This window comes from Sceloporus occidentalis, unplaced genomic scaffold (genome assembly GCF_023333645.1).
Source record: "Sceloporus occidentalis isolate IW3139 unplaced genomic scaffold, rSceOcc1.0.p SCAF_129, whole genome shotgun sequence".
In the NCBI taxonomy this organism is placed as follows: Eukaryota; Metazoa; Chordata; class Lepidosauria; order Squamata; family Phrynosomatidae; genus Sceloporus; species Sceloporus occidentalis.
Window position 1 is genome coordinate 701587 of NW_028317109.1, and position 24522 is coordinate 726108.

General features: G+C 41.8%; 1 protein-coding gene across 1 annotated transcript in view; it reads right to left on the reverse strand.

Moving 5' to 3' along the window:
* The window catches only part of LOC149281661 (ALK tyrosine kinase receptor-like), a 168188-nt gene extending 153615 nt beyond the window's left edge, over window positions 1–14573 (reverse strand). Inside the window, exons 1-4 of the mRNA XM_089499097.1 lie at window positions 14410–14573; window positions 12783–12877; window positions 11660–11824; window positions 7370–7529 (exon numbers count right to left, since the gene is read on the reverse strand). Coding sequence (XP_089355223.1) covers window positions 7370–7529; window positions 11660–11824; window positions 12783–12877; window positions 14410–14573 — 584 coding nt within the window. The remainder of the gene's footprint in view (window positions 1–7369; window positions 7530–11659; window positions 11825–12782; window positions 12878–14409) is intronic.
* Window positions 14574–24522: the final 9949 nt, after the last annotated feature.

Here is a 24522-nt window from a genome sequence, read left to right on the forward strand (position 1 = left end):
TTATTTGCCAACCTGTCCCCCCAGTTATGCACATCTGCCCCCAGAAATGCCTTATACCCCCTATTTGCCACTCTGCCCCATGATGTGCCTTTTAACCCTCTATATGACACTCTGCCTGCAGAAATGTCTTATACCCTCCTATATGCTACTCTTCCCCATGATATGCCTTTTAACCCCCTATATGCCAGAGTGGCATATAGGGGGTTAAAAGACATATCATGGGGCAGAGTGGTATATAGGGGGTTAAAAGGCATTTCTGGAGGTATATATATATATATATATATATATATATATATATATATATATATATATAACTGCTAACAGCAATCACACTCCTATCAAGCCAAGGCAGCCAGTACATGCTGGAACCTGGGGATGATAGGAGTGTGAGTACAGCCTCCCTATGCCATGCTACCACCACCACCCCCCTTACACATCCATGCTATCACAGACACACACACTCATTCACAAACATTTAAATACTCATTCATTCCATTAATCACACATACTTGCTCAAAAACCCTCCCCCACCCCCTTACCTGAAATACAGATCTCACTCGAAGACTTCTGCAGGGGCCCGGCTGTGCGAGCAACTTCTCTGGCCCCGCCCCCAGAGGAAGGAGGGGGGAGGCAGAGTTATGTGACACTCTACTAGCTTCCTGTTCTCCTGCTGCTAGTAGGAGAGACGCTGCTCGCGACCAAAGCACCGGTAAGCAGCCTGGCCCCAGTGGACATTTTTTTGAGGTCTGATTACAAGACGACCTCGATTATAAGACGAGGGGTATTTTTCAGAGCATTTGCTCTGAAAAAAACCTCGTCTTATAATCGAGCAAATACGGTATTAGAAAACTATAGTGAAATATCATACCATAAAATGAATACTAAAAAAACTCAAGCTATGACATTAAATCTGCCACAAAGTACGAGAAATACTCTGAAACAACAATATGATTTTCTCTGGAAAATGCACTATATAGAGTATTTAGGGATAAAACGGACTAATACCATGAAACAAATGATTCCAGCAAACCTATCTGAACTGTGGGTAGACATTAAAAAAAGACTTTAATTCATGAGCCATAAATAACTTATCCTGGTTGGGTCGAATAGCTGCTTTTAAAATCACAGCTTTTCCAAAATGATTATACATTTTTCGAATGATCCCTCTACATATATCTAAAGCTACTTTATTAAAGTATCAAAAAGATGTAAACACATTTATTAACCAAGGAAAAAAAATAGAATAGCAGATAACTTATTAAGAATACCTGTTGATTTGGGTGGACCAGGCCTTCTGGATTTAGATATTTTTCATAAAGCAGTACTTTTAGCACAGGCTATTTTGTTACTTTCCCCTCCAGGTCAAATTGGTTGGGTTGATTTAGAGAATAATATGTTAATTTCTTATAAACCTGAAGAACTGTTATGGCTTCCAAAACATCTTCGCCCCAGTGTAAAATGTACTCTGGAACCATCTAATATAGCATTAAAAACACGGGAGTGGACAGCTAGTTTGTGTCCTGAATTATTTAAAATTCAAACGGTTACCCCATTTAAAACACTCGGTTTATTAATTCCCAACATAGATTTATCCATTTGGTATGCAAAAGGCATAAAATGGGTTAATGCTTTGTTTCATGGGAATACCTTTTTATCATTTGAACAATTACATCAGATTTGGGGTATACCATATCAGCAATTTTATGTATATTTACGAATAAGACAATTTATTCGGATCTGTTACAAATAGGTAATAAAAATGATAAATGTATATACACCTGGTACAAATCAATAAAAAAAAAAAGATTCATTTAAACGTGCACAACAAAAACATAACACAACAGAAACGGTGTCCCGGTGTAGGGCACATCATAACTTTGTCGCCGCTTAAAACCACATTATTACAGAAAAATATATTGGTTATATGGATTCCCCAAATATTAACACCAGAACATTAAGCTTCCACCTGTTATCAGTTAAATGGGGACACTCGCTGCTTTCCCCTTCTTATAAAAAGGCCCCAGTTGTAGCATTCCCACACGTATTTTCGTATTTGCAACCTGGAAGAAGCCTTTCCTGATATCACCGCGGGATTAACCCTCTACGTAAACTCGAAAAAAAAAAAAACCTTCACCGGAACGCATGATATGCGCAAGAACGTCAGAGGAATTCTAAGAAATAACCATCACATTAAAAAAAACTGAAATTCTTTTCTTCTCGACACCTGCAGAGGCATAAACCGGATACACCCCGCTACTCTCTATTTTAGCAGGTAAGATTTGACGTGTAAAGAAAAAGAAAGGAAAAAGGGAAAAAAGAGAGAGATGTTAAAAGATCTCGGTATAATTATCCTTTGTAAATACCCACAGGATACAAAAAACATTTCACCCTAATATAGGAGACAGACACATGAAACAAACATTAAGTCTGACAAAAAAGAAGGATCCCAAAATACCAAGTTCTGGTCTCCGTAATTCATTTCTTTTATGAGTAACCGAGGTAAGGAACCTTTATTATCAATCCCTCTCCCTTAGGAATATCACAAATGCGATATTCAGTGGCAAAACGCGTCAGGTTCTGTTTTTTTTTTATATCTAAACCCAGACGCATGACTGTTGAGTCATTGTATACTATTTTATATGTTATTATATATGTATTTTAACATTGTATATTCGCCACACATGTTACCAGTCTAATACAATTGTAACAAGACCATAATAATAATAGTTTTTTTTAAACCCGTGGATATAAATGGCTGTATCTCACTTGAAAGCTGCCACTATTCACCGTGGCTCACAAACGTACCAAAGGGACAATTTCAAAGATTGAGAAGGAATTGCAGTGATAGAGAAACCTTCTCTGAACAAGCGTCAGTTTTAAAAGGGAGATTCGAAGAAAAGGGGTACAATACTGACACTTTAGAAATGGATATGTTTACAGTAGACAGTATGGACAGAAATAAACTCCTATCTTACAAACCGAAAGAGACTGTTTCCATAACAGATGTGTAAATATACTGGGGTAGGAAGCAGCCTGGTCGGGCTATCTGCTGATGTCATAAAGAGTGATGCAATCTGTGCAGTAATTGTGATGTCACAAAGAGTGATGCAATCTGTGCAGTAATTGTGATGTCATAATGAAGATTCCCTAGAACGGCAGGAGCGCAGGTGAACCGAATCATTCCTTGTGCAGACTGTCCAAGACGTCACACAAAGAGTGTTGGTTTAGTGATTTTAGAGGAAATCTTATCTTCTACCAAACGACTGGAAGAACTCGATTTTTCCGTTTTCATAGAAGCATCCGGTGATATCTGAAGGTAGGTCCTGTGTCTGAGGGACAGCTACTGACAATATAGTAATAATATCTGTATCCACCATAAGCCAGATCTTTGTTGATAATGTGTTGGTTACCAAATATTCCCAATAAATGAATATTTGAGCAAAACATTAGGAAGGTCATCTGCTCAGGGACTGAAAGACCCCATTATATGATTACTGATGATATGATTAATTAGATGGAATCAGAGGAATCGGCGGCTTTTACATTTTGGTATTTATTCCATATCATAGGAGAACATTGCTTAGTAATGGATGAGTTTGATCGTTTGTCATTTATTAAATAGAATCTTATTTTGTTTTGTTTATTTTTTTTATCCAGGTTCACCAATCATGGGGAGTACGTTGGCCTCGTGCCTCCCTCGCAAAGCCTCTCAGGGACACGATCATGGGAAATCCACGAAGAAGAGGCCATTCTTCTCAAACCGGAAGCAGAAACAGGACGCCTCCACCCAGACCCCTACGCCTCCCAAATTTACGATCTTGCGGGCTTCAACCAGCGAGCTGCTGAAATGTTTGGGGGAGTTTATCTGTCGCCGGTGCCAAAGCATCGAGTCTCTCTCTCCCCTGGACGCGGTCTACTGGCTTAAACATCTGGACAGCGACTTGCGTAGATGGGACGAGAACCGCTTCTTATCCCCGGCCAGCGTGATATTTCTGTACATGCTGTGCCGTGAGGTGATCTCATCAGAACTGGAGAACGAGGAAGAGTTGGAGGCAGAAGTGATGCTCTGCGCGTATGTCACCTGCTCTTACATGGGGAGTGCCATCACGTACCCTTCTGAACTATTCAAGGTGGAGGGCTTCACGAGCCGTTTCTGGAAGAGATGCCTTGCCATCATCGATCTTATGAGCTCCAAAATGCTCAAGATCAACGAGGACCCGGTGTATTTTGCCCAGACCTTTGCGGATCTGCTGGCTGAGGGCAAGGAGAACGATAACCTGAGTGGCTGAGGATGGATTGAAGTGATCGGAGTGGACAATTTTCTTGGTGTTCTGAGACTCAGATGACACAGAACATCTCTATGCAGGGCTCTGCATAACTTGTTACTAGTCTAATACATTTGTAACAAGACCATAATAATAGTTGACTGTCCAAGAGATCACACAAAGAGTGTTGGATTAGTGATTTTAGAGGAAATCTTATCTTCTACCAAACGACTGGAAGAACTCGATTTTTCCGTTTTCATAGAAGCATCCGGTGATATCTGAAGGTAGGTCCTGTGTCTGAGGGACAGGTACTGACAATATAGTAATAATATCTGTATCCACCATAACCCAGATCTTTGTTGATAATGTGTTGGTTTCCAAATATTCCCAATAAATGAATATTTGAGCAAAATATTAGGAAGGTCATCTGCTCAGGGACTGAAAGAACCCATTATATGATTACTGATGATATGATTAATTAGATGGAACAGAGGAATCGGCGGCTTTTACATTTTGGTATTTATTCCATATCATAGGAGAACATTGCTTAGTAATGGATGAGTTTGATCGTTTGTCATTTATTAAATAGAATCTTATGTTTTGTTTATTTTTTTTTTATCCAGGTTCACCAATCATGGGGAGTGCGTTGCCTCGTGCCTCCCTCGCAAAGGCTCTCAGGGACACGATCATGGGAAATCCACGAAGAAGAGGCCATTCTTCTCAAACCGGAAGCAGAAACCGGACGCCTCCACCCAGACCCCTACGCCTCCCAAATCCTTGCGGGCTTCAACCAGCGAGCTGCTGAAATGTTTGGGGGAGTTTATCTGTCGCCGGTGCTAAAGCATCGAGTCTCTCTTGCCATCATCGATCTTACGAGCTCCAAAATGCTCAAGATCAACGAGGACCCGGTGTATTTTGCCCAGACCTTTGCGGATCTGCTGGCTGAGAGGAAGGAGAACGATAACCTGAGTGGCTGAGGATGGATTGAAGTGATCGGAGTGGACAATTTGCTTAGTGTTCTGAGACTCTGATGACACAGATCATCTCTATGCAGGGCTCTGCATAACTTGTTATTAGTTATTGTTATTAGTTATTGTTATTAGTTATATTAGTTATTAACTTATTAGTCTAATAAATTCGTAACAAGACCATAATAATAGTGCTTTGTGTGGTTTTAGATTTTTCATGATATTGCCCTTTTTCTGGAAAGTTAGCAGCATCTTTTATATAAATGCAATATGACTTCTTATTCAAACAGGGCGATAACAGACTTATTATCTAGTGCCAGCGAAATAATAATAAAATAAGAAAAAAAGGTGGATCTCAAGCTCGATCTATGCACACACAGCAACATAGTTACACATATACACATACTAACACATGTTCAGTGACATAATTACACACACTAACTTACACATGCTAACCCATGTTACCCCCTCTCTGGCAGGCTGTGCCTTGCATGCAATACTACGCGAAAGGAAGCGTAAAACAAAGATGAGATCTCGCTAAGTGATTAGGTTTGTTGCCTGCCGTGCGGAGATGGGTGTAAGGACGTCCTTAAAGCTCTAAGGAACTTTATAAATACACAGAAGAGTTTAATTACGATTCTGCAATTATAAAGCTACGGGGAGATGGTAACGGAGAGGGAAGAGGGCAGGTTTCAGTAATAATTACACGGAATGAAGGGCCCTCCTGATCCGGAGAGATTGAAAATAACACGCCTGGTTTAAAAGGGCATGTTAATTAGAGAGCTCGAGGGGTTAATTTGTATTTAAAGGTGCAGTTAGGGCAAAATATACAGTACAGTTTGGAACAGACACTAAATAGCATGTTCTGAAATAAATTCCCCCTAGGAGGTAAAAATCTCCGTCATCATCATGGGGCAGTTGAGACCCAAATTGTGATGTAAATCCAATTGGTTAATGTGGAGTGGTTGATACCCCTCTAAGCGCTGGGACTTTGTACATGAGCTGAACATGGGGCATTTTAAATCACATTAATTTAATACTCTCTAAGGACAACTGCCCCTTGTGTAGGCGCTTCCAGAAACATTCTGCCCTGGAGTCCCTATGTAGTTTTGCCCCTCAGCTGTTCTGTTTGTCAAAGATTCTTAAGGTTATCTCAACCGCACCAAGTCTCTGCAAAGCCAGGTCATGTTTACAGATAATGAGACCCTCTTCAAGACCCCAATTGGTTGATGCCAGACGAGCACCCTGTTGGCCGCCAAAGGTGATGTTAACTGTTACCGCGTTAACCCCGTATTAACCCCTGCTAAAAAAACACGGAAGAAAATGAAGACAGAAATGAACACGAAGCATGTACACGAACATTCACTCGAAACGAACACAGGAGCGGGCGAGTATTGGTGGAATTCGAAGGTTTTTCTTTTCCGAAGATGAACGCGAAGACTTGGCCGGTGCCCCAGTCTGCTGTAGAGCGAGATATACAATACATGGTATCCCATTTACAAACCGCGTGAAGGTCATTCTACCTCCTTCTGAAAATACGAACGCATCCCGTGGAGTAAATCTCTATATCACTGAAGGACTTTTATATCTGCTCTTTTCATACGTTCATACCATCGCACGGACATTCGTGCCGGGCAAATGGATACAAGTCACATCATACACCAACATTCTATATTGCTGTACGGTAATGAGGTTTGATGTGAAAAAGGTATAGCTCTGTTGCATCACAGACACTTTTTTTCTTATAGTTATAGTCCTATATATATATATATATATACACATACATATAAATACATACGCCTTTTCATATATTGTAAGCCTTTTTAAAGTTAAACTGCTGCTTTATTGCAAATGCCTTTCTCTTGAAGATACACCGCTGTTATATCGCAGGCACTTATCTCCCGCTGATATACCACTCATTTATTTTAAACATTTTGAATTTAAAGATATACTGACTGCTATAGCATAACATACAGTTTTTCACTTATACCCAGATATACTTCTGCTATACTGCAAACGCTTTTCTCTTAAAGATAGACTGCACTATATTCGTAATACAGAACTCTAATAATAATAATAAATAATAATAATATTATATATTATTATTATATATGTATAAAAATTAAAAAAAATTACCTGTATGTATTTGTTTCCGGGACTCTCCAAATTTGCACCCCTTTCATCTCTCCGGTTCCAACGGTAACACTGATATTGAATTTCCCATACTCGTCGTTGCACATTTTTTGATTTGGTCCGTAGGGGCCGCTGGCTCCACAGGTACTGAACAGCCAATAGCCTGCGATGCACAAAACGGCTTATCATTTTTAACGTTGATTTATACTCTCTTTTTTCTATAAAACCCTCTGCGTTTAAGTAAAATCAATATGGTTCAATCTCTGAGTGAAATACAAACACTTTATAATGAAAAATAAAAATAAAATAAAGGGGCTAAGGATAAAATATGTACTGAATTAAAAAAATAAAATCAATGAATTAAAATATCTTATGTTATCCGTGATGTCATTTTTTTTTAAATGCCCCAAATTAAAAAAAACAGCTATTTGTCTACAGTAAAAAAAAGTACTTATATGTCAATTTTTATAATCATTTTTATTCTAATATAAATAATAATTAAACAATTAATAATTCATAATTAAGGAACATAAGCAATAAAAAGATCAGAATGTGCACCAGAATCTATTAACGCAAACGGTCTTTACACTGGGGATACAACATATAGGGTCACATAGATAGGTGGAACAGCCTCCCAGCAGAAGTGGTAGAGGGTAATACAGTGAGGGTATTAAAAGTGCATGGGATAGACATATGGCTCCTCAATCTAAAACAAGACCAACGACTGATTAAGGTTTGACTCTTTACAGCAGGAGAAACGGGCGATTAGATGGGGGCCGATCTGCCCGCAAATTCTGTTTTGATGTTTTTACCTCCGTCTGGGGCTATTAACAAATTCTGGTGGCCCATATCTGCCCTTCAAATTAGGTGGGGGGGACCAGAAAAGTTATCAGCTCTGATCCGGTGATCGCCTCCACCGTCCCTAGACTAGAACATTAGTTAGTTCCGCTGCAATGCATCTGATTGCAGAGGACACGATTATACAATTAGCCTCTTTAGCAATTTCTTCCAAACGAAGCCCAAAAGAGGCAGAGGATCTGACACGCTGTTAATTGCCACCTAATTTAAAGCTTTTTACTCCTTTCCTCCGAGTCTTTGGCCCGAGGACTCGCACTAATGGAAAAAGTCTCTTTACAAATGACGGGAAGAAAAAAAGGAAGGACGATTTCTCCAAATCTTGGAAAATACATCTTCCGAATAATGAAAGGAAGAAACCCAAATAAAATAGATATTTTTTTTTTTTTGCATTGTCTCGTTATAACCTATTAAGGGCCAGCGACACCAGATCTCATAAAGCATCATAATACTTCTGCGCCGTGATTAACATTCGGTGATGAGAAACATTCTGAAGTCCACGTGTGACTCGAGAGGTCAATAAATCACCTTTTGCCTAATAATACTTTAAACGAAATGATCTAATTAGTGGATTGTTATATTTGAGAACTCTTCTGTATGACTCAGTTACTGTTACTGGAATCAGAAACATTTCGTGATGAATTTGGTGGCCCATCACGCTTTACTGGCCGCAAACCTTCCTTGGTGTTAAATTAAGGTCTTGTGTCCATTCGATACATCTTTAAATGTCCTCAATGTATTGCATTAACCTGTACCACTTCTGCTGGAAGGCTCTTCCACTTACCTACCACCTTCTCAGCATACCTGAGAACTTTCCAGGGTGGACCACCCAAAGTTCAGGGGCAGTGGTTTGGTGTGGAGGCGGGGCTAGCTATACACAAGGTAGGGCTAGCTGCCCCTTGCTGTTTTAAGATTGTTGAGAGTAGGAGGGGAAGTGGGTGGGGCATGGGTGTGGTCAAACGCTGTCTTCTGCTGAAGGAAAGGCAAAGTGACTCAGAGATCTGGGTAGCAGAGCTTTACTTGGAGACTCTGAGTCAAATCCAATACTCTATGACATCACATATCAGTCTTTAACCCTTTAAATTTAGTCTACAGCCTTTGTTCCCATCACTCCTGTGATATCCGTCTTTGGTTAACCCCTTCCTCTAAGTAATATTAATCTTCCATCACGTAATATGGAACATACCAACCCTTCTGTGCTGGGTTACCCTGGTGAGCTGAGATCATTTATAGCTGAAAACACAAAAACATAGAATTGCCTGGCAGGTCGGCCCCATTTGGCCCCTGTCTAGTCTGCCCAGTTTTCCTGCTGGAAAGACTCAAACCATAATCAGTCCTTGGTCTCGTCTTAACTAAAACAGAACTATTCCCTCTGAATGAACTCTATAAATGAGGCTTCCTAAAATTTGAGACAAACCCTACAGTAGGTAAGTGGAGCAGTCTCCCAGCAGAAGTGGTAGAGGCCAACACAGTACGGGAATTTAAAATTCTGGATCTTTTAAAGTGTTAAGCGTTTTCTCTATAAATGACTAATAAGGCCATTTGTATTTGATGCCATTTTTCCTCAAGGTAAAAGTTTGTTCGGTGAATTTCTTTCTGGCTTGTCTCGATTTCACCGACATGTCTGCAAACAGTTTAATATCTCTAAATTGTTCTTCTTCTGGTAGTTTTTTTTTTTTTCATTTTGGTGGAAAAACTAAAAAAGCGCACAACAAAGTCTCTCGGAGAAGAAATATTAATGCCTTTAGGTTTTCCGCAGCCTGTGGTATCTGGGGAAAGGATGGAGCTCCAGAGATTGGGGAGTTATATATATATATATATATAGTTATTAACCGAAATCGCTCTTTATGTTTTTTCTTTGTTCTCGCTATATTTTATTTTCCTTTTGATTATTTGCTGATTTTAGGGCAGTGTAGTCCTCTTGGATCTTTATCAGACTGGCTGCTGTATCTTCTCTGATTATCTCGTAGCGGGTTTTGTTGTCTTTGGACATATTAATAGATTTGTTTTTTCTTTTTATCAGGATTTGTATTTTTTTTCTCTTTCCTTTTTTTGGAGCCACACAAAAAGGATTTTTTTCTCTCTTTTTTAGTTTTTTTTCCTTTTTTCCCTCTTTCTCCATCTCTTTCCCCAAAAACGTGTAGAGTTCTGTAATAATCAACGATCAGGTAATATTTCAGTGCAAATATATTTTAGTCTTTAAATTATCCGTATGGTTCTTGTCGTTGTATCCGATTCCAGTGACATTAGCAGCTGGATAAGCGTTACATTTAGTTGATTGTAGTGTTTAAAAGTAAATAGTAAATCTCATTGCATACGATTCGAAAATTGTTGAATTATATCTGGGTTAATTAGTATTTTTTATTCAATAACAATGTGTTGAGCAATCCTTATTTTTCAAAAATGTCAAACTTTAACTGTGGCTTTTACTCTCATGTCATAGAGCAGGGCCCGACAAATCCCAGGCGCCAGGTCGCCATGGCGACTGATAATTTTGTCCTGGCGCCTAGCTGTTTGTGAGCCAAACCGGTGGCCGAAACACATCTTCGGCAAAATGGCGAAATAAAAAAAAAAACGGCCGAAAATAATCCCCGCAGGGGCCGCACTGCTTAACCGTGCGTCTTACTGTGCAAGCAGCGTCTCTTGTACCGGCCCCAGGCAGCAGGAAACCAGAGGAGTCACATGACTGCTCTGTTCCTCCTCCCAGTGGGCGGGACAAGAGAAGTTCGTGCAGAGAGACAGAGATAGAAGCAGCAGGGCCCCTATGGAAGTCTGCGTGTGAGAGATCTGCAGTGCAGGTAGGGGGGTGAAGGAGGGTGTATGAATGATTATATGAATGAGTGTGTGTGTGATAGCATGGTTGTGTAAGTGGGGGGAGGAGCATGGCACAGGGGCTCTAAGTGATGTGCAGCATCAATAAACAAGGGGGGGGGGGCAGCAAGCCAGGTTTCAGCATGTACTCCTATCATGCCAAGTCAGCCAGTACATGCTGGAACCTGGGTATGTCTGGGCAGAACTGTGATTGCTGAGTGCTGGGGCAAAGTGTGAGTGCTGGGGCAAAGTGTGAGACTGAGTGCTGGGGCAAAGTGTGAGACTGAGTGCTGGGGCAAAGTGTGGGTGCAGGGCAAAGTGCTGGGGCAAAGTGTAAGTGCTGGGGCAAAGTGTGAGACTGTGGGTGCAGGGCAAAGTGCTGGGGCAAAGTGTGAGTGTAGGGCAAAAAAAAAAGTCCTGGCTCCAAACTCTAGCTGGCTCCTAGATTTAAAACAAATTTGTCAAGCCCTGTCATAGAGCACATATATCATGAGAGGATAGGTGTCTTGGACTCCTATACAAACGATATAGGAAAACCTCTCTTTAGGTTTGTACTGGGCCCCAAGATTTCTGGCAGCCTCCATTGGATCGTGCCAGGAAGGCTGCAGCTACCCCATAACCCTTTACCTGGTGGGTAAGGCTGGGGCATATGCCCTTGATCCTCGTCGTCCTCGTCCTCCTCCTCCTCCTCTGGAAGCTTCTCTATGGAGTTGTTTCGCTTCTGGCTGCTGCTTTCCATTAAGAGATTGCTTGAAAGGTAAGACGTGATTTGTAGAGGCGTTTCTCCAGTACCTAAAGGGTAACAAGGGCCACATTCAGGCACCCGTAGGCAGAGTCCTTACAACCCTATGGCAAATATTTATATTACATAACTGAATTACTTAACGTGCGAAAGTGGGAGGGGCATGGGCAGATGAAGTAGGAGGGGCATGGGCAGGACCAGAGGAAATGGAAGGGACATGGATACGATGGGATAAAGTGTGTGGGGCAGGGCCATATCAAGTGGGAGGTGCTTATGTAGGATGGGATGAAGGGAGTGAGGCATGGGAAGATGATGATGGAGGGCATGGTTACGATAAGAGGAAGTGGGAGGGGCATGGGCATAGGAAGCAGGAGGGGCATGGGCAGGGCCAGAGGAAACGGAAGGGACATGGGTAAGATGGGATAAAGTGGGTGGGGCATGCCCATATAAAGTGGGAGGGGCATAGGTAGGATGGGATGAAGTGGGCAGGGCATTGGCAGATGACGGAGTGGCATGGGTAGGTCTAGGATGAAGAGGGTGGGATATGGGTAGATGAGGTAAAATTGGCATGGGCAGGATCAGAAGTAGGTGGGCCATGGGTATGATGGGATAAAGTGGGTGAGGCATGGGAAGATGATGTTGGAGGGGCATGTGTAGTATGGGGTGAAGTGGGTGGGGGATGGGCAGAAGAAGAAGAAGCAGGCGCACCAGAGGAAGTGGAAGGGACAAAAGCGCATGGACAGGGCCTACAAAAACAACACAAACTTAGTGTTCTTGGCATGGAAACAATCACCGATAACTGATATGGATTCACATTGACAGATACAGTTGTTACAATGTTTCTTGGCTTTTAATAGAAGAAAATGGCATTTAGAGCCAGTTGCCAAAATCAGGAGGAACGGGTAATCTGGAGTAAGAGGCGCCGTGGGCAGGCGCTGATAGCTTCTGGAGCGGAATCTAGATTTTATGTGACAGATAATGAAATCCCTTACATTTTATTTCACTTACTTGTCAGGTAGCAGCCCAGGCTCAGCGAAATATTGTCAAAGGCAATAACAGCATCTGATTCCTTGGACCAAGAAGCACGGATTCCCAGCCAAAACCTGCTTATGGACGAGGCAAGAAGGAGGCTTAATGTCTCTCTTAGTGCTAAAGAACACAGCGATTCCTTCATTCCGAGGAAGTCGAAGCTGTAACTTAGTTTAGAAGAACGTAATAAAACCTATTAGCGGAATTGAATGAAAATGATATTCTGTCCACATTTCATAATTGGGGAGGAACAACAAGCACATGGTAATTGTATTAAAAGGGAATCACATTCTTTACTGAAGCCTTCTTCCTTAATAGAATATTTAATTTGGATTCTGTTATGTTTAATGCATTTTTGGAATTAGTTTTTTTCCTGTTGGTCGCCAAGGCGTGAAAGGCATAGACCTTTTCTGATTCACCGACCGCTACCTCTTAATGCTACACATCTTACAAGCGTATCGAAATAATGTTTGTGCCTCGGAAACGATCTACAGAACAGGGGGGAGCTGGCAGGGGTGGCATTAAGGGTGAATTAAAGGGACACCCCAGCTATCATACACACTTCAATGTACGTGACAGATCCATTTAAATATTTGTGGTGCCCCCCCTTGTAAACGCATAGGGGGGGTCTGCAGAATCCCCTACATGCATGTGCCCCTCTCCCCACACTCCAACTATGTGCCTTGGAGGAGTTCACCCAGGGCCGGCCCAAGGCAAAATGCCGCCTGGGGCAAATTTTAAAATGCCGCCCCCCCCCCTTATCTACCCTTCCTCTCCCTCCGTCCCTGCCGCCCCCCCCCATTATCTACCCTTCCTCTCCCTCTGTCCCCCCCCCTTGTACTTACCTTTCAGCAGTCCTGCGGCGAGTCTCCCTGTTCGGTCTCGGTGCCGGCTATGAGGAAATCTTCCGGCACTCAGCATTACAAGCCGGCACCGAGACCGAACAGGGAGACTCGCCGCAGAGGAGAGAGAGAGGGGCGCCGAGCGGGTCCTGACAGCGTGGTAAGCGAAAACCACTCGGCGCCCCTTTCTCTCTTTCGCTTTTTTTTAAAAAAAAAGGGCTTGGGGCGGCAAAGTGCCGCCCCTTCAAAAGTGCCGCCTGGAGCGGTTGCCCCACTTGGCTCCATTGTCGGGCCGGCCCTGAGTTCACCCCAAAAAAATATCCTGACCTAGTTACTGCTACTTAGCTCAGAAACCATTTCGGGTGAGGTGGGGGTCTAATGAGCAAAAAGCCCCAATTGATTTAAATTGAAGCACTTTGCTGACACTGATTAGTATTATTTTCCTTTTTTTGGCAGGTTAAATGAATGACTATGAATGTACCTACAACATACTTTCAAATGCATTCACTGACCAGGGAGCTCCCTGGGACACTAGAGTGTCTCTTTAAAGGCTTTGGATGGCTACCAGAAGATTTATGTTTTCCTGTCATCTTTCCACTCTAGCTGGATCCTTTATGTGCTCCATCAGTAGGCTTTGAACACAGTATCCTGTTATAAATTGGTCCAATAAAAGGTATTACTAACTTCTACCAATTATTTTTGAATACATAATGATTACTTTCATTGCCGATGATTAAGTCTTATCTTTACGGATTAACTCTTACCTCTCCATCACATGTTGCAGAGACAAAACCATAGGCTGCCAAATCCCCAGTCCTTCCCCGTTGGAAAAATGCCACAAAGTCCTGCTTCTTGCCTTCCCAGTTTTATTATCAAACAACAGGACGGAGATGTTCCCCAGTAGGAGCCCTTCCAGAAAAAATGACATCCGCAGCTAACGGTAAGAAAAAAGAAAGGGTTAAAATTAATCTTATTCAAAAGGGTAAGTAAAGAAGCCAGTTGTTACCGTGCTGTAAAACTTACCATCTTCAGGCATCTATTAAACCCTAAACCCGTTGATTAAAGGTGCTGTTCCACCTACATGTTTTTTCTCCAACTTTTCTAAATACTTAAATGATGTCCTACTCTTGTATATATATATGTTAAAAAAACCCTACTCCTGCTTTAAAATAAATGTACATTTCTCTAGTTTTCTGCTGAAAACCTTTCCTTAGGGTCTCTTAATATGTTCCCGGGGCACTGCTCTGCTCCCGCGGCCTACCAATTTATGACATCACACGAGATGCGTTAGCAGGGGATGCTCCAAAATTCTTTGGGAAAAAAAGGCTGATCCGAACAGACCCACTCACTAGACGCGAGGGTGAAAGGAAGGAGTGAGAGGGTAATTAAGTTGTGAGGGGAGTAGAGAGTGTGTAAGGGTTAGGTATGGAGTGAGTATGTACTGTATGTATGTTTGTGTGTTAGTGTGAGTGTGTATTAGTAGAGGGAGTGTGTGTTAGCGTGAGTGGGTAAGTGTACGTGTATGCGTTAGCATGAGTGTGTATGTGTAAGTATGTATGTATAAATCCATAGTTTAAAGAGTGTTTTAGTACGAGCGTGCATGTGTAAGTGTGTGTTAGAGGGCGTATGTGTTATCCTGAGTGTGTATGTGTAAGCGTGTGTTAGAGGGAGTATGTGTTATCCTGAGTGTGTATGTGTAAGTGTGTGTGTTAGAGGGAGTGTGTGTTAACATGAGTGTGTGTTAGAGGGAGTGTGTGTTAACATGAGTGTGTATGTGTAAGTGTGTGTTAGAGGGAGTGTGTATGTGTAGGTGTGCGTTAGCATGAATGTTTATGTGTGGGTATGTGCGTTAGAAGAGGAGGCGCTCTTGGGAAGTTATCTGATTGGCACCAAAAAGATATGATAAGCGGTAAAAGGTGCCTTTGATACAGTATCTTATAAAAATTCAAATGGCTTCATACAGTACACAAACACTCCTGCGCACATATACTGTATATATATATATATATATATATATATATATATACCAAGGATCCCATAACTACAATCAAGCTATATTTACTAAAGTGGGAGTTGGCGGAGAGTTTAACATTGAAATTTTTGTGTCTACTTAGTAAATTATAAAAGGTTTACTCCAACAAGGTACTTACTTACATGTGAAGGGGAGCTGGCCGTGTATAATGTATAGGTAATATGGGGAAAATGTACTAAATGGGGGCACAGTGACACCACGGAGGTCGAATTTTCAACTCAACATTAAAAATGTTTTTTCTATAATGGGAAAAGGCGTGATGCACGGTCTACATTTCGAATAAATCTATAATAACTCTATTTATCTGCCAAAGATGGTTTCTGGAACTGAGCAAAACAGAAAAAAAAACCCATAAAATAAAAAATAAAACTCCAATATCTCCATATGTTCCGCCATATACATTAAAAAAAAAAAAAACACCAACACAGCACAACTTCCATAATCAGGTTACGATAGACTTGGGACAAAAGCTGATGTAAGCAGAGCAGGCAATCGGATTTCTCCTGAACTTTACACCAAACAATTTCTCTGTAATAGACAATTTCTATTCTTTTTTGTGGACCTAGGTATCCACCAATAAAAAATTATAAATAAAATTCCAGACGCAATTCTTTTTTTAATGTAACAGCTGAAGCGCTGGACTCCTCGGGCAGGATAACGCGTTGGCAAAATTCCAAACAATCAAAGGTATATCCATAACCCCCATTACCTTCTAAAAAGGGGGGGTCATTTTATTGACTGGAGCAGTTTTCACAAATCTATAAACATTATTTTCTATAAAAAACTAATTTATGGTCAACATTTTTCACTGAAATCCTACTGTAGACCAAGCACAGGGAGAACCGGATATCCTTGTCTATAGATCCTGATTGATACTGATGTCCCTTTACCTAGTTGTCCCTAAAAAGGGTCCCTCAAACCATTATTATTATTAAAATTATTAATAATGAAATTAGTAAATTATTGTAAAAGTATTTTTTTGGGCTTTACAGTAGTTTATAATCCTTATAATATATTTATAATATTAGAAGTCATTATAAAAGTCCCACTAACATCTATCATATTTTTATTACTCTCTGACTAATGAAAGTCTATGGAGGAACGGACTTCATTAGCATTGCCATAAAGCAGGGGCGTCCAACGTGCGGCCCTCCAGCTGCTGCAGGACTACATCTCCCATAATGCTCTTTCAGCTAAGGGGCTGGCTGAGGAGTATGGGAGATGTAGTCCTGCAGCAGCTGGAGGGCCGCACGTTGGACGCCCCTGCCATAAAGCATCAGCTCAGTGTGGTGTTTGAGACGGGAAAGTCACCCAAAATATCACAAGACTGACAGCAACGGCAGCTCCAGATCTGCAGATGCCGACCGACATTGCTGTATACAGCGCTGGGGGGTTATTAATGTATACACCACTGAGGGTTATGCTCAAGAAAAAAATAAATCCATGGGACTTCCCCATTAAACTATATTATTTATTGTTTAGTAAATATACCCCTACGATTGGCATAGAAGCGGAGAGCGATACCGTGTTAGCCATGGAAATACAGGAAATAAGTAAAGTTTATGTGTTACCCTAAACTTGGGTTTCTATCCCACTGTAAGTCTCTGTGCGAATGTAATAGAGAGACTTCAGCTTTAATTTTGCAACAGGCCTGGAGCATATAGCTGAGTTGCCCCAAAAGCTTACACTCAACGGGACAATAAAGGCAACTCGAATCAGCAATCAAAATCATTACTAGTTCCAAATCAATTATAACGGCCGCTGAGAATAAAAACGTCTGTACTGTATTTGGCCAGACCGGGTGGGCCGAATGGTTATTAATGAACTAAATGGATCAATACCTTGAAAATGTGTTAAAAATTATATCAGCGGTAAAGTGTCGCCAAAAAATAATTGATCAATAGCCCATAAAGCAACCTTTTTTTTCTAATACTTTTAACAAACCAAATGAGGTTTCTAAAGGTACGTGCGGTGAGGGCACTTTGAGCACCCGTCTAAAAACCTTCCTTCACTGATTCGAAAACCACAAATGTATAAACTCATCGAGAAGCCGTCGGGAGGGGAAAGTGGGCTGCGGGGCCCATCTTCTCAGAAGAAGACACAGAAACTCGAAACCAAAAATTTATTGAAATATATGTAATACGGATGTATTGTAGGAAGGTTTTTCTTTTCTGAGAGGGTGGTAGATAAGTGGAACAGTCTCCCAGCAGATGTGGTAGAGGGTAATACAGTGAGGGAATGTAAACACACATGGGATAGACATACGGCTCCTGAATCTACGGTGAGACCAACGACTGATTAAGGTTTGAGTCTTTACAGCAGGAGAAACGGGCGACTCATAGTCATATTCAAATCTTTGGTGTAACCCCGCCCCTGCCACACCTCCAACCACACCCCTTAAACAAATTCTTCCCTTTTGCCCCTTTAGAATGTTAGGGGGTAGGTGTAAGTGGACGTATTTTATCGTAAATACTGTATGTTTGGTAACAGATCTTTTAAAATGTTAATTAATTGATTAATTAATATATTATTGGAAGCATTAACCCTAAGTGTCTATGTAATTAATAATTATTTATTATTATAAAGTCCTATCAGCGACAGCAATCTCTTCATCCAATTAACGCTAAACCTGCCGTCTGAAGGAGGATTAACCGCATTACAGAAGATATCAATTTACAGGGGAGGAAAAAGTTAGCTAATGGGCCATTCCGGTGTTTAGCGTTCAGCAAATGATCTCCGTGTGATTAGAAGTTGAGAAGAAAAATAGCTCTGCGTTCCAAACATCCGTGTTTCTCATAATCTATTCCGACACGCTCATCACTCATGGTGCTTAGTGCTCCTCACCTCCGAGGAGACGTTTTATTAATTGGTCCAACAGAACAGGTTATCTGGTTAAACGCTCTTGTTGTTTAAAAAGCCTTTTTATCCGACGTCTGCTTAATACATTTATCTTGTTGTGATTTTTTTTTTATGTAAAATCTATTTAAAACTTTGCCCACAAAGCAGTATTTTTAGTAGCAGAAGTCATCAGTCCCTCAAGTCCAGTCCAACTTTGAGACTCAAATCATTTTGTCCCTTTTTCTTCCCCTTATATCCCTCTTTCCTCCCCTCTGTCCCTCTTTCTGCCCCTGATGTCCCTCTCTCCTCCCCTCTGCCCCTCTTTCCTCCCCTCTGCCCCTCTTTCCTCCCCCTCTGCCCCTCTTTCCTCCCCCCCTGCCCATCTTTCCTCCCCCCCTGCCCCTCTTTCCTACTCTGATGCCCCTTTTTTCTAGGAGCTCAGTATGTTTGGTGGTATGAGCGAAGGATAAGTATGGAGGCTACGGGAATCAGAGCTGATTAACCGGCCTCAGTATCAGTCCAAGGCTGGGAGCGGTGTCTGGCCATGTGTGGCTTGCCTTGCCTCCTCTCGGGAGAAGAAGAGGGAGATCTCCGTTGGGGCAAACCCTGGGAAGTTCTGGGCGTTTACTGGGTGGAGCCAAAGTGCTGAGTGACAGCATGATTTACATACATGGGAACTCTCTGGGTTTGACCTGGGGTCTCCAAGTGAAGCCCTGTTTTCCTGGGTCTCTGGGCCAGTTTTTGTCTTTTTCCAGTTAGAGGAACTGGGTTTGGCCATTTCCACTTCTCATTCACTAAAGGCTGTCCTGACACTAGCCCCGCCCCTAAGCACAGCTTGCCCAGCCCCTTTCACATAGATCCTCATTTAAAAGGTAGCAGCACCCAGACCTCCCAGTAGGTAAAGTATTCCCCCGCTGCATTTCTGTGCGTCGCTAAATTGCCTCCCCCTAGATGGGAAATACAGCAAAACAATCAGTTCCTTCTATCTCATTCAGTGCAGGTCCTGCAATCCCCCCCTTTATCAACTTAAATTCCATGTGATTACCGACGGATAGACAGACATATTGGAAATAATTGATGGCCTGCCTGAGCGCAACAAATGACAGTCTTCAGCTGCCTGGAGACGGTTTGCCTCGGGCGACTCAGAGGAGTGCTGGGTGTCGGGACGTCAGCTCTTGCCCGAATTAAACGTCTCACCAACACCTCCGCTGTCTGAATGGGTAGAGGGAATAAATACCGTCTGCCAAACATATCGACGAGAAAGCTCATCTTTCATAAATGACGCCGTATCACAGTACAGATTGTCCTTTCATTTTTCATATGTATATATTTTTAATTCGTTTGGATTAATACTAAAATACAGCAAACATTCTGAGCTCCTAGAAAAGAGGAGGCATCGGCGGAGAAAAAAGGGCCACAGGGATTTCGGGAACAAAGAGGGACTGACCAAATTAAACCGGGACAGATGGAGTGACCAGTCTAATGGATGCTCATTATTAGGAATGGGTGACATTTTTCTCCTTGGAACCAAATTGTAGAAAAAAAGCTCTTTTAGTCTTGGTGACATGTGCTTGTGAAACACTGAATGTGACTACAACCAAAAAAATGATCCTTACGCACAGGTGTATCAAGTCAAAACAGACCCGGGTCAAGTTATAATGGCTTCCGCCATCGGCAGCCCAAATCAGCTTTAATACGATTTCTGATCAGACACGGAAGAACCGGATCCAGTCCTGTATACCAGCCACAAAGAATCTGCGTTCAGAATGTATATAATGAATTGGATGGTGTATACAGAGCCCGGGGCTCCGGGAAACAGAGAGCCTGAGAGCTTCAATGCCGGATTAGATGCTTATCCATCATGTAAGGAGACGAGACGAGACAGGATTCTTTTATTTTCTGATCAGAACAACTTTAAGGCATTTAAAATGCTGAAGAACAACAAACCTTAACGTATGGCTTTATGTCTAGACCCCAAGGCAGTGTATGGGGGTCTATTCACTAATACATACTATTATACACACCACTCTCAGCCAAGCAAGTCACTCTCAGTCTCACATATCACACTCAGCCTCACATATCACTCTAAGCCACACATATCAGCCTCACATATCACTCTCAGCCTCACATATCACTCTCAGCCTCACATATCACACTCGGCCTCACATATCACACTCGGCCTCACATATCACGCTTGGCCACAACATACTTGTAAATCAATTATATTAATTTATAGAACACCAGCGTACTCCATAGCGCTATTACTGTAAGGAGACAATATACAATCTGACAGCAAGATTAGCATGCAAGGCGTACAGAAGGAGCTTACAATCTATTATCTCAAGTGTCCCTACGGCGGCAACCTTATTTGTGCTGCACGGCTAGTAATTTGTGTATATTAAAGTATAATGCTGTATATTAATGTATAAAAATCACTATGTTATACAGTATATATATATATATATATATATATATATATATATATATATATATATATAATACATATATATGGTAATATATATATATATAGATATATATATATATAGATATATATAGATAGATATATATATATGTGTGTATGTTTTTCATAGGTTTAGTGCCTAGTCTAGTCTAGAAACTAATTATCAAGATGGGAAATATAACAATTAACTCCAGATATATTCACATATATTTCCCCGATGGGGTCTATTTGGATTCTAATTGGATTTGTGGTTTCAGTCCTCTACACTAAATACATTTATATGTATTAGAGACCCTCCTTGTGTTATGCCATGGGGGGGGGCAGACATGCACTTGGTCTTCCCATTCGGTTATCTCTCCCTCGTTAAGTTGCTGATTGTTGTTTATTGGTTCAGGCAGCCTCTGTAAGGGTTGGGGGGCCACATAACTTCAGGAAATGGATTAGAAATACTGATTCTGCCACGATCAGCCACAGAAGGGGTTCTCTGAGGTTGAACAGTCCGTATGGATTTTGTAAATTAAATAATTAATGCTTAAATCTGTCTTTGAAGCTAATTAATGCTGAAAAAACACAGAATAAAAAAAGAAAGTAGCCCCAATCACGTCAATGTTTCAGAGGGGCTTTTATCAGTGGCAGCAGGTGCTTAGATGCTAAGAAACATTAACATCTGCTTGGAAGTAGCCATAAGTCTTAATACGGTTCTTGTGGACCTTGTTAAAGAAACATAAAATCCACTTCATGCTGACCGAGGAGGTTTTTGCCTCCGCTGTGACCAGGAATGCTCCTCGGTCGCCAAAGAAAGCCTTATAAAACATGCATGGGGTTTACTTTTCATCCTTTTAGTTGTTGCGATGTTCTTATGAGTTATTTGCATCCTCTTTACTGAGAGGGGGTGGAGGATAAGTGGAACAGCCTCCCAGCAGAAGTGGTAGAGGGTAATACAGTGAGGGGATTAAACATGCGTGGGATAGACATACGGCTCCTGGAATCTAAGACGAGACCAACGACTGATTAAGGTCTGAGTCTTAAAAGCAGGAGAAACGCGTGACTAGACTGGGGCCGATCTGATCATATACAGATGAGTTACCAGTTATGGTTTATATACCTGCTTGAATACAGGTGACTCATTTAAGTGTATCTTGACAAGTCAAGGTTTCCATGAGGGCCTGTATTAAAGCCGTTTGGGTAGCCACGACATAGAATCTTCACGACGGGCTGTTAACGGGATAATATTTAAAGAATCTTAGGGTCCACTCGTTTAGAATGTTCCCAGTATGCCAGCGTCGGAGGACACCCTTCGGCCAACTCTGCTCAACTTTGGCTAAAGCTTCTCGATCTGAAGAGCCAGGCCCAGCTCCACCACCGCACCCCGGTATATGATGGCACCACCAATGTTTCCGAGCTTCTAATGTACCCGGCAATCAACGTTCTAATGTTCAGCCGGGTTCTATTGTAAATGAGGAGCGGTCATAAGGATCGCTGTAGGGAATGGACCAAAGGTACACCTCGGGTATCCTTTTGATTGCATCTTTGTCTGCATCTGGAAATATTCCACAAATTCCCATTACTGAGGCCACTGGGATTGGCAGCGATTGGCATTGATTGTACCGCGTTCCCTCCCTAGACCCCCGGCATGGGTAGATCAATTAAAATTGCACCCCCCCCCCAATTGTCTACTCCTGTTCTGCCCCTAGTAACCATATGCCTGACCCGTCTATAATAAAAGAAAAATACGAAACGTCTCAAATACGAGATTAAATCTGCAAACGGCGTATCAGGTTATGCAAATAAATAATGGAAAGGCGTCTCTCCTTATAAAACCTATCTATATAAAATCATATCCCGGCAGATTGCGTTCCTTTCATATCCTCGATCGTCTGTCTGCACACTTTTGAATCTCCCTCAATATATCTCATTTAGATAACCGCAATAAGTGCCTCCGGAGAATTGTAACAAGAATTGCTCACGAGCCGCTGTTAAGTAAGTGAAAAGAAATTCGGTCGAGGACCGCGAGGATGAGATGAAACAGAATTTTTTCAGCCACGAGGAACCTTTGGAGAATCGAGTTCTTTGGAGGGAACGAGCAGACGCACTTAATTACACATCAGCTTTGAGATTTACAGCCGAGCGAGTGGGAACAAGCCGCCGCCGACACCGTATAATAATTATTCCGGTGGACGGACGGTGTCCCCGGTGTCCACGTTGATAACGAACGTTACCTTGGTGCTTTTTAGAAGAAGCCTCATTTGCGCCTTCTGATCCTCCTGCTGTGGGTTTTTTACAGTTCCCATAAACCTCAGGCGCCCAGATGGCTAGCAGAACATCTGGCTTACTAGCCCGTGGCTAATGGGATTTTACAGGTACTAGCTCAGGGGCCCGTTATGGATTGTGCCTTATTACCAGTCCTGGCCTGGTTTCTACCATGAGGGCCACACTAGGAATAAAAAAAAATCCCTAGAAATAATTGATCACTAGCCCCAAATGTCATGGTGCCATTATTTGGGGGTATATATTTTAGATGTCCCATAAATATTTGTATGTTCCACCAACTCCATAAAGAATGACCGATCACTCTCACTGTCATACTGCCATCAGCACGACAAAGACAAAACTTCTACTACTGTAACGTAGTTACTTTACCGTTACCCCCTAAACAGTCTTTTCATGCTCTTAACCCCTTAAGGACAATGGGCGGTGCCTAAACCCATTGAAAACAATGCATTTTGAGCCATGTACATGTATGGCTTTGTCATTAAGGGGTTAAGAAGCCCCCCCTTCCCATATTATCTTATTGCCCAGACTTACCTCGCAGGATGAGTTCTTCAGGGGTGAAGGATACAATACGCCGGTCATGACAGTTGCCTCTGAGACCGGAGAGTCCCTGGTTTTCAGCAGAAGTGCAGAGTCTAATCGAATAAAGAACGATGTTAAAGACCTTCTCAATAGCTTCGGGAAAACAAATGCAACATCTACATCCCCCCTCGAAACAATAATGGGCCAGTCTAACTGGTGCAAGACTCATGGAGGAAAGGCCTATAAACTGAGATAAGAGCAATTTCAGCATCGATAGGGGTTCATGGGTACCTGACAAAGCCTGTACATGTACGGGCTCAAAATGCATTGTTTTCAATGGGTTTAGGGACCACCCATTGTCCTTAAGGGGTTAACCTTAATATTGAATTTTTGGACTACAAGTCCCAGCAAAGACATTACGTTATTGAAGTGAGTTGAAGTGGGGCTATATGTATATATATATATATATATATATATATATATATATATATATAGCCCCCTCCATTATGTCACTTACTTTTTAGCCGCTCCTGATTGGTTGCCAAGTCACTGCCAGGACTCAAAATGGAGAACCTGGTGGGTTCCTCCTGTTGCCACACTTACACTTAAAGGGGTAGAGGAACCTATGACTCCGCCATTAATATGATAAATGTTCTGGTTGGGAAATATAATCTATGTCCTGGTTACTATGCCAACAGCTAAAGAACCCCAATCTCTTCATTTTACGCTGAGACTTGGGGTGAAAAGCAGAGA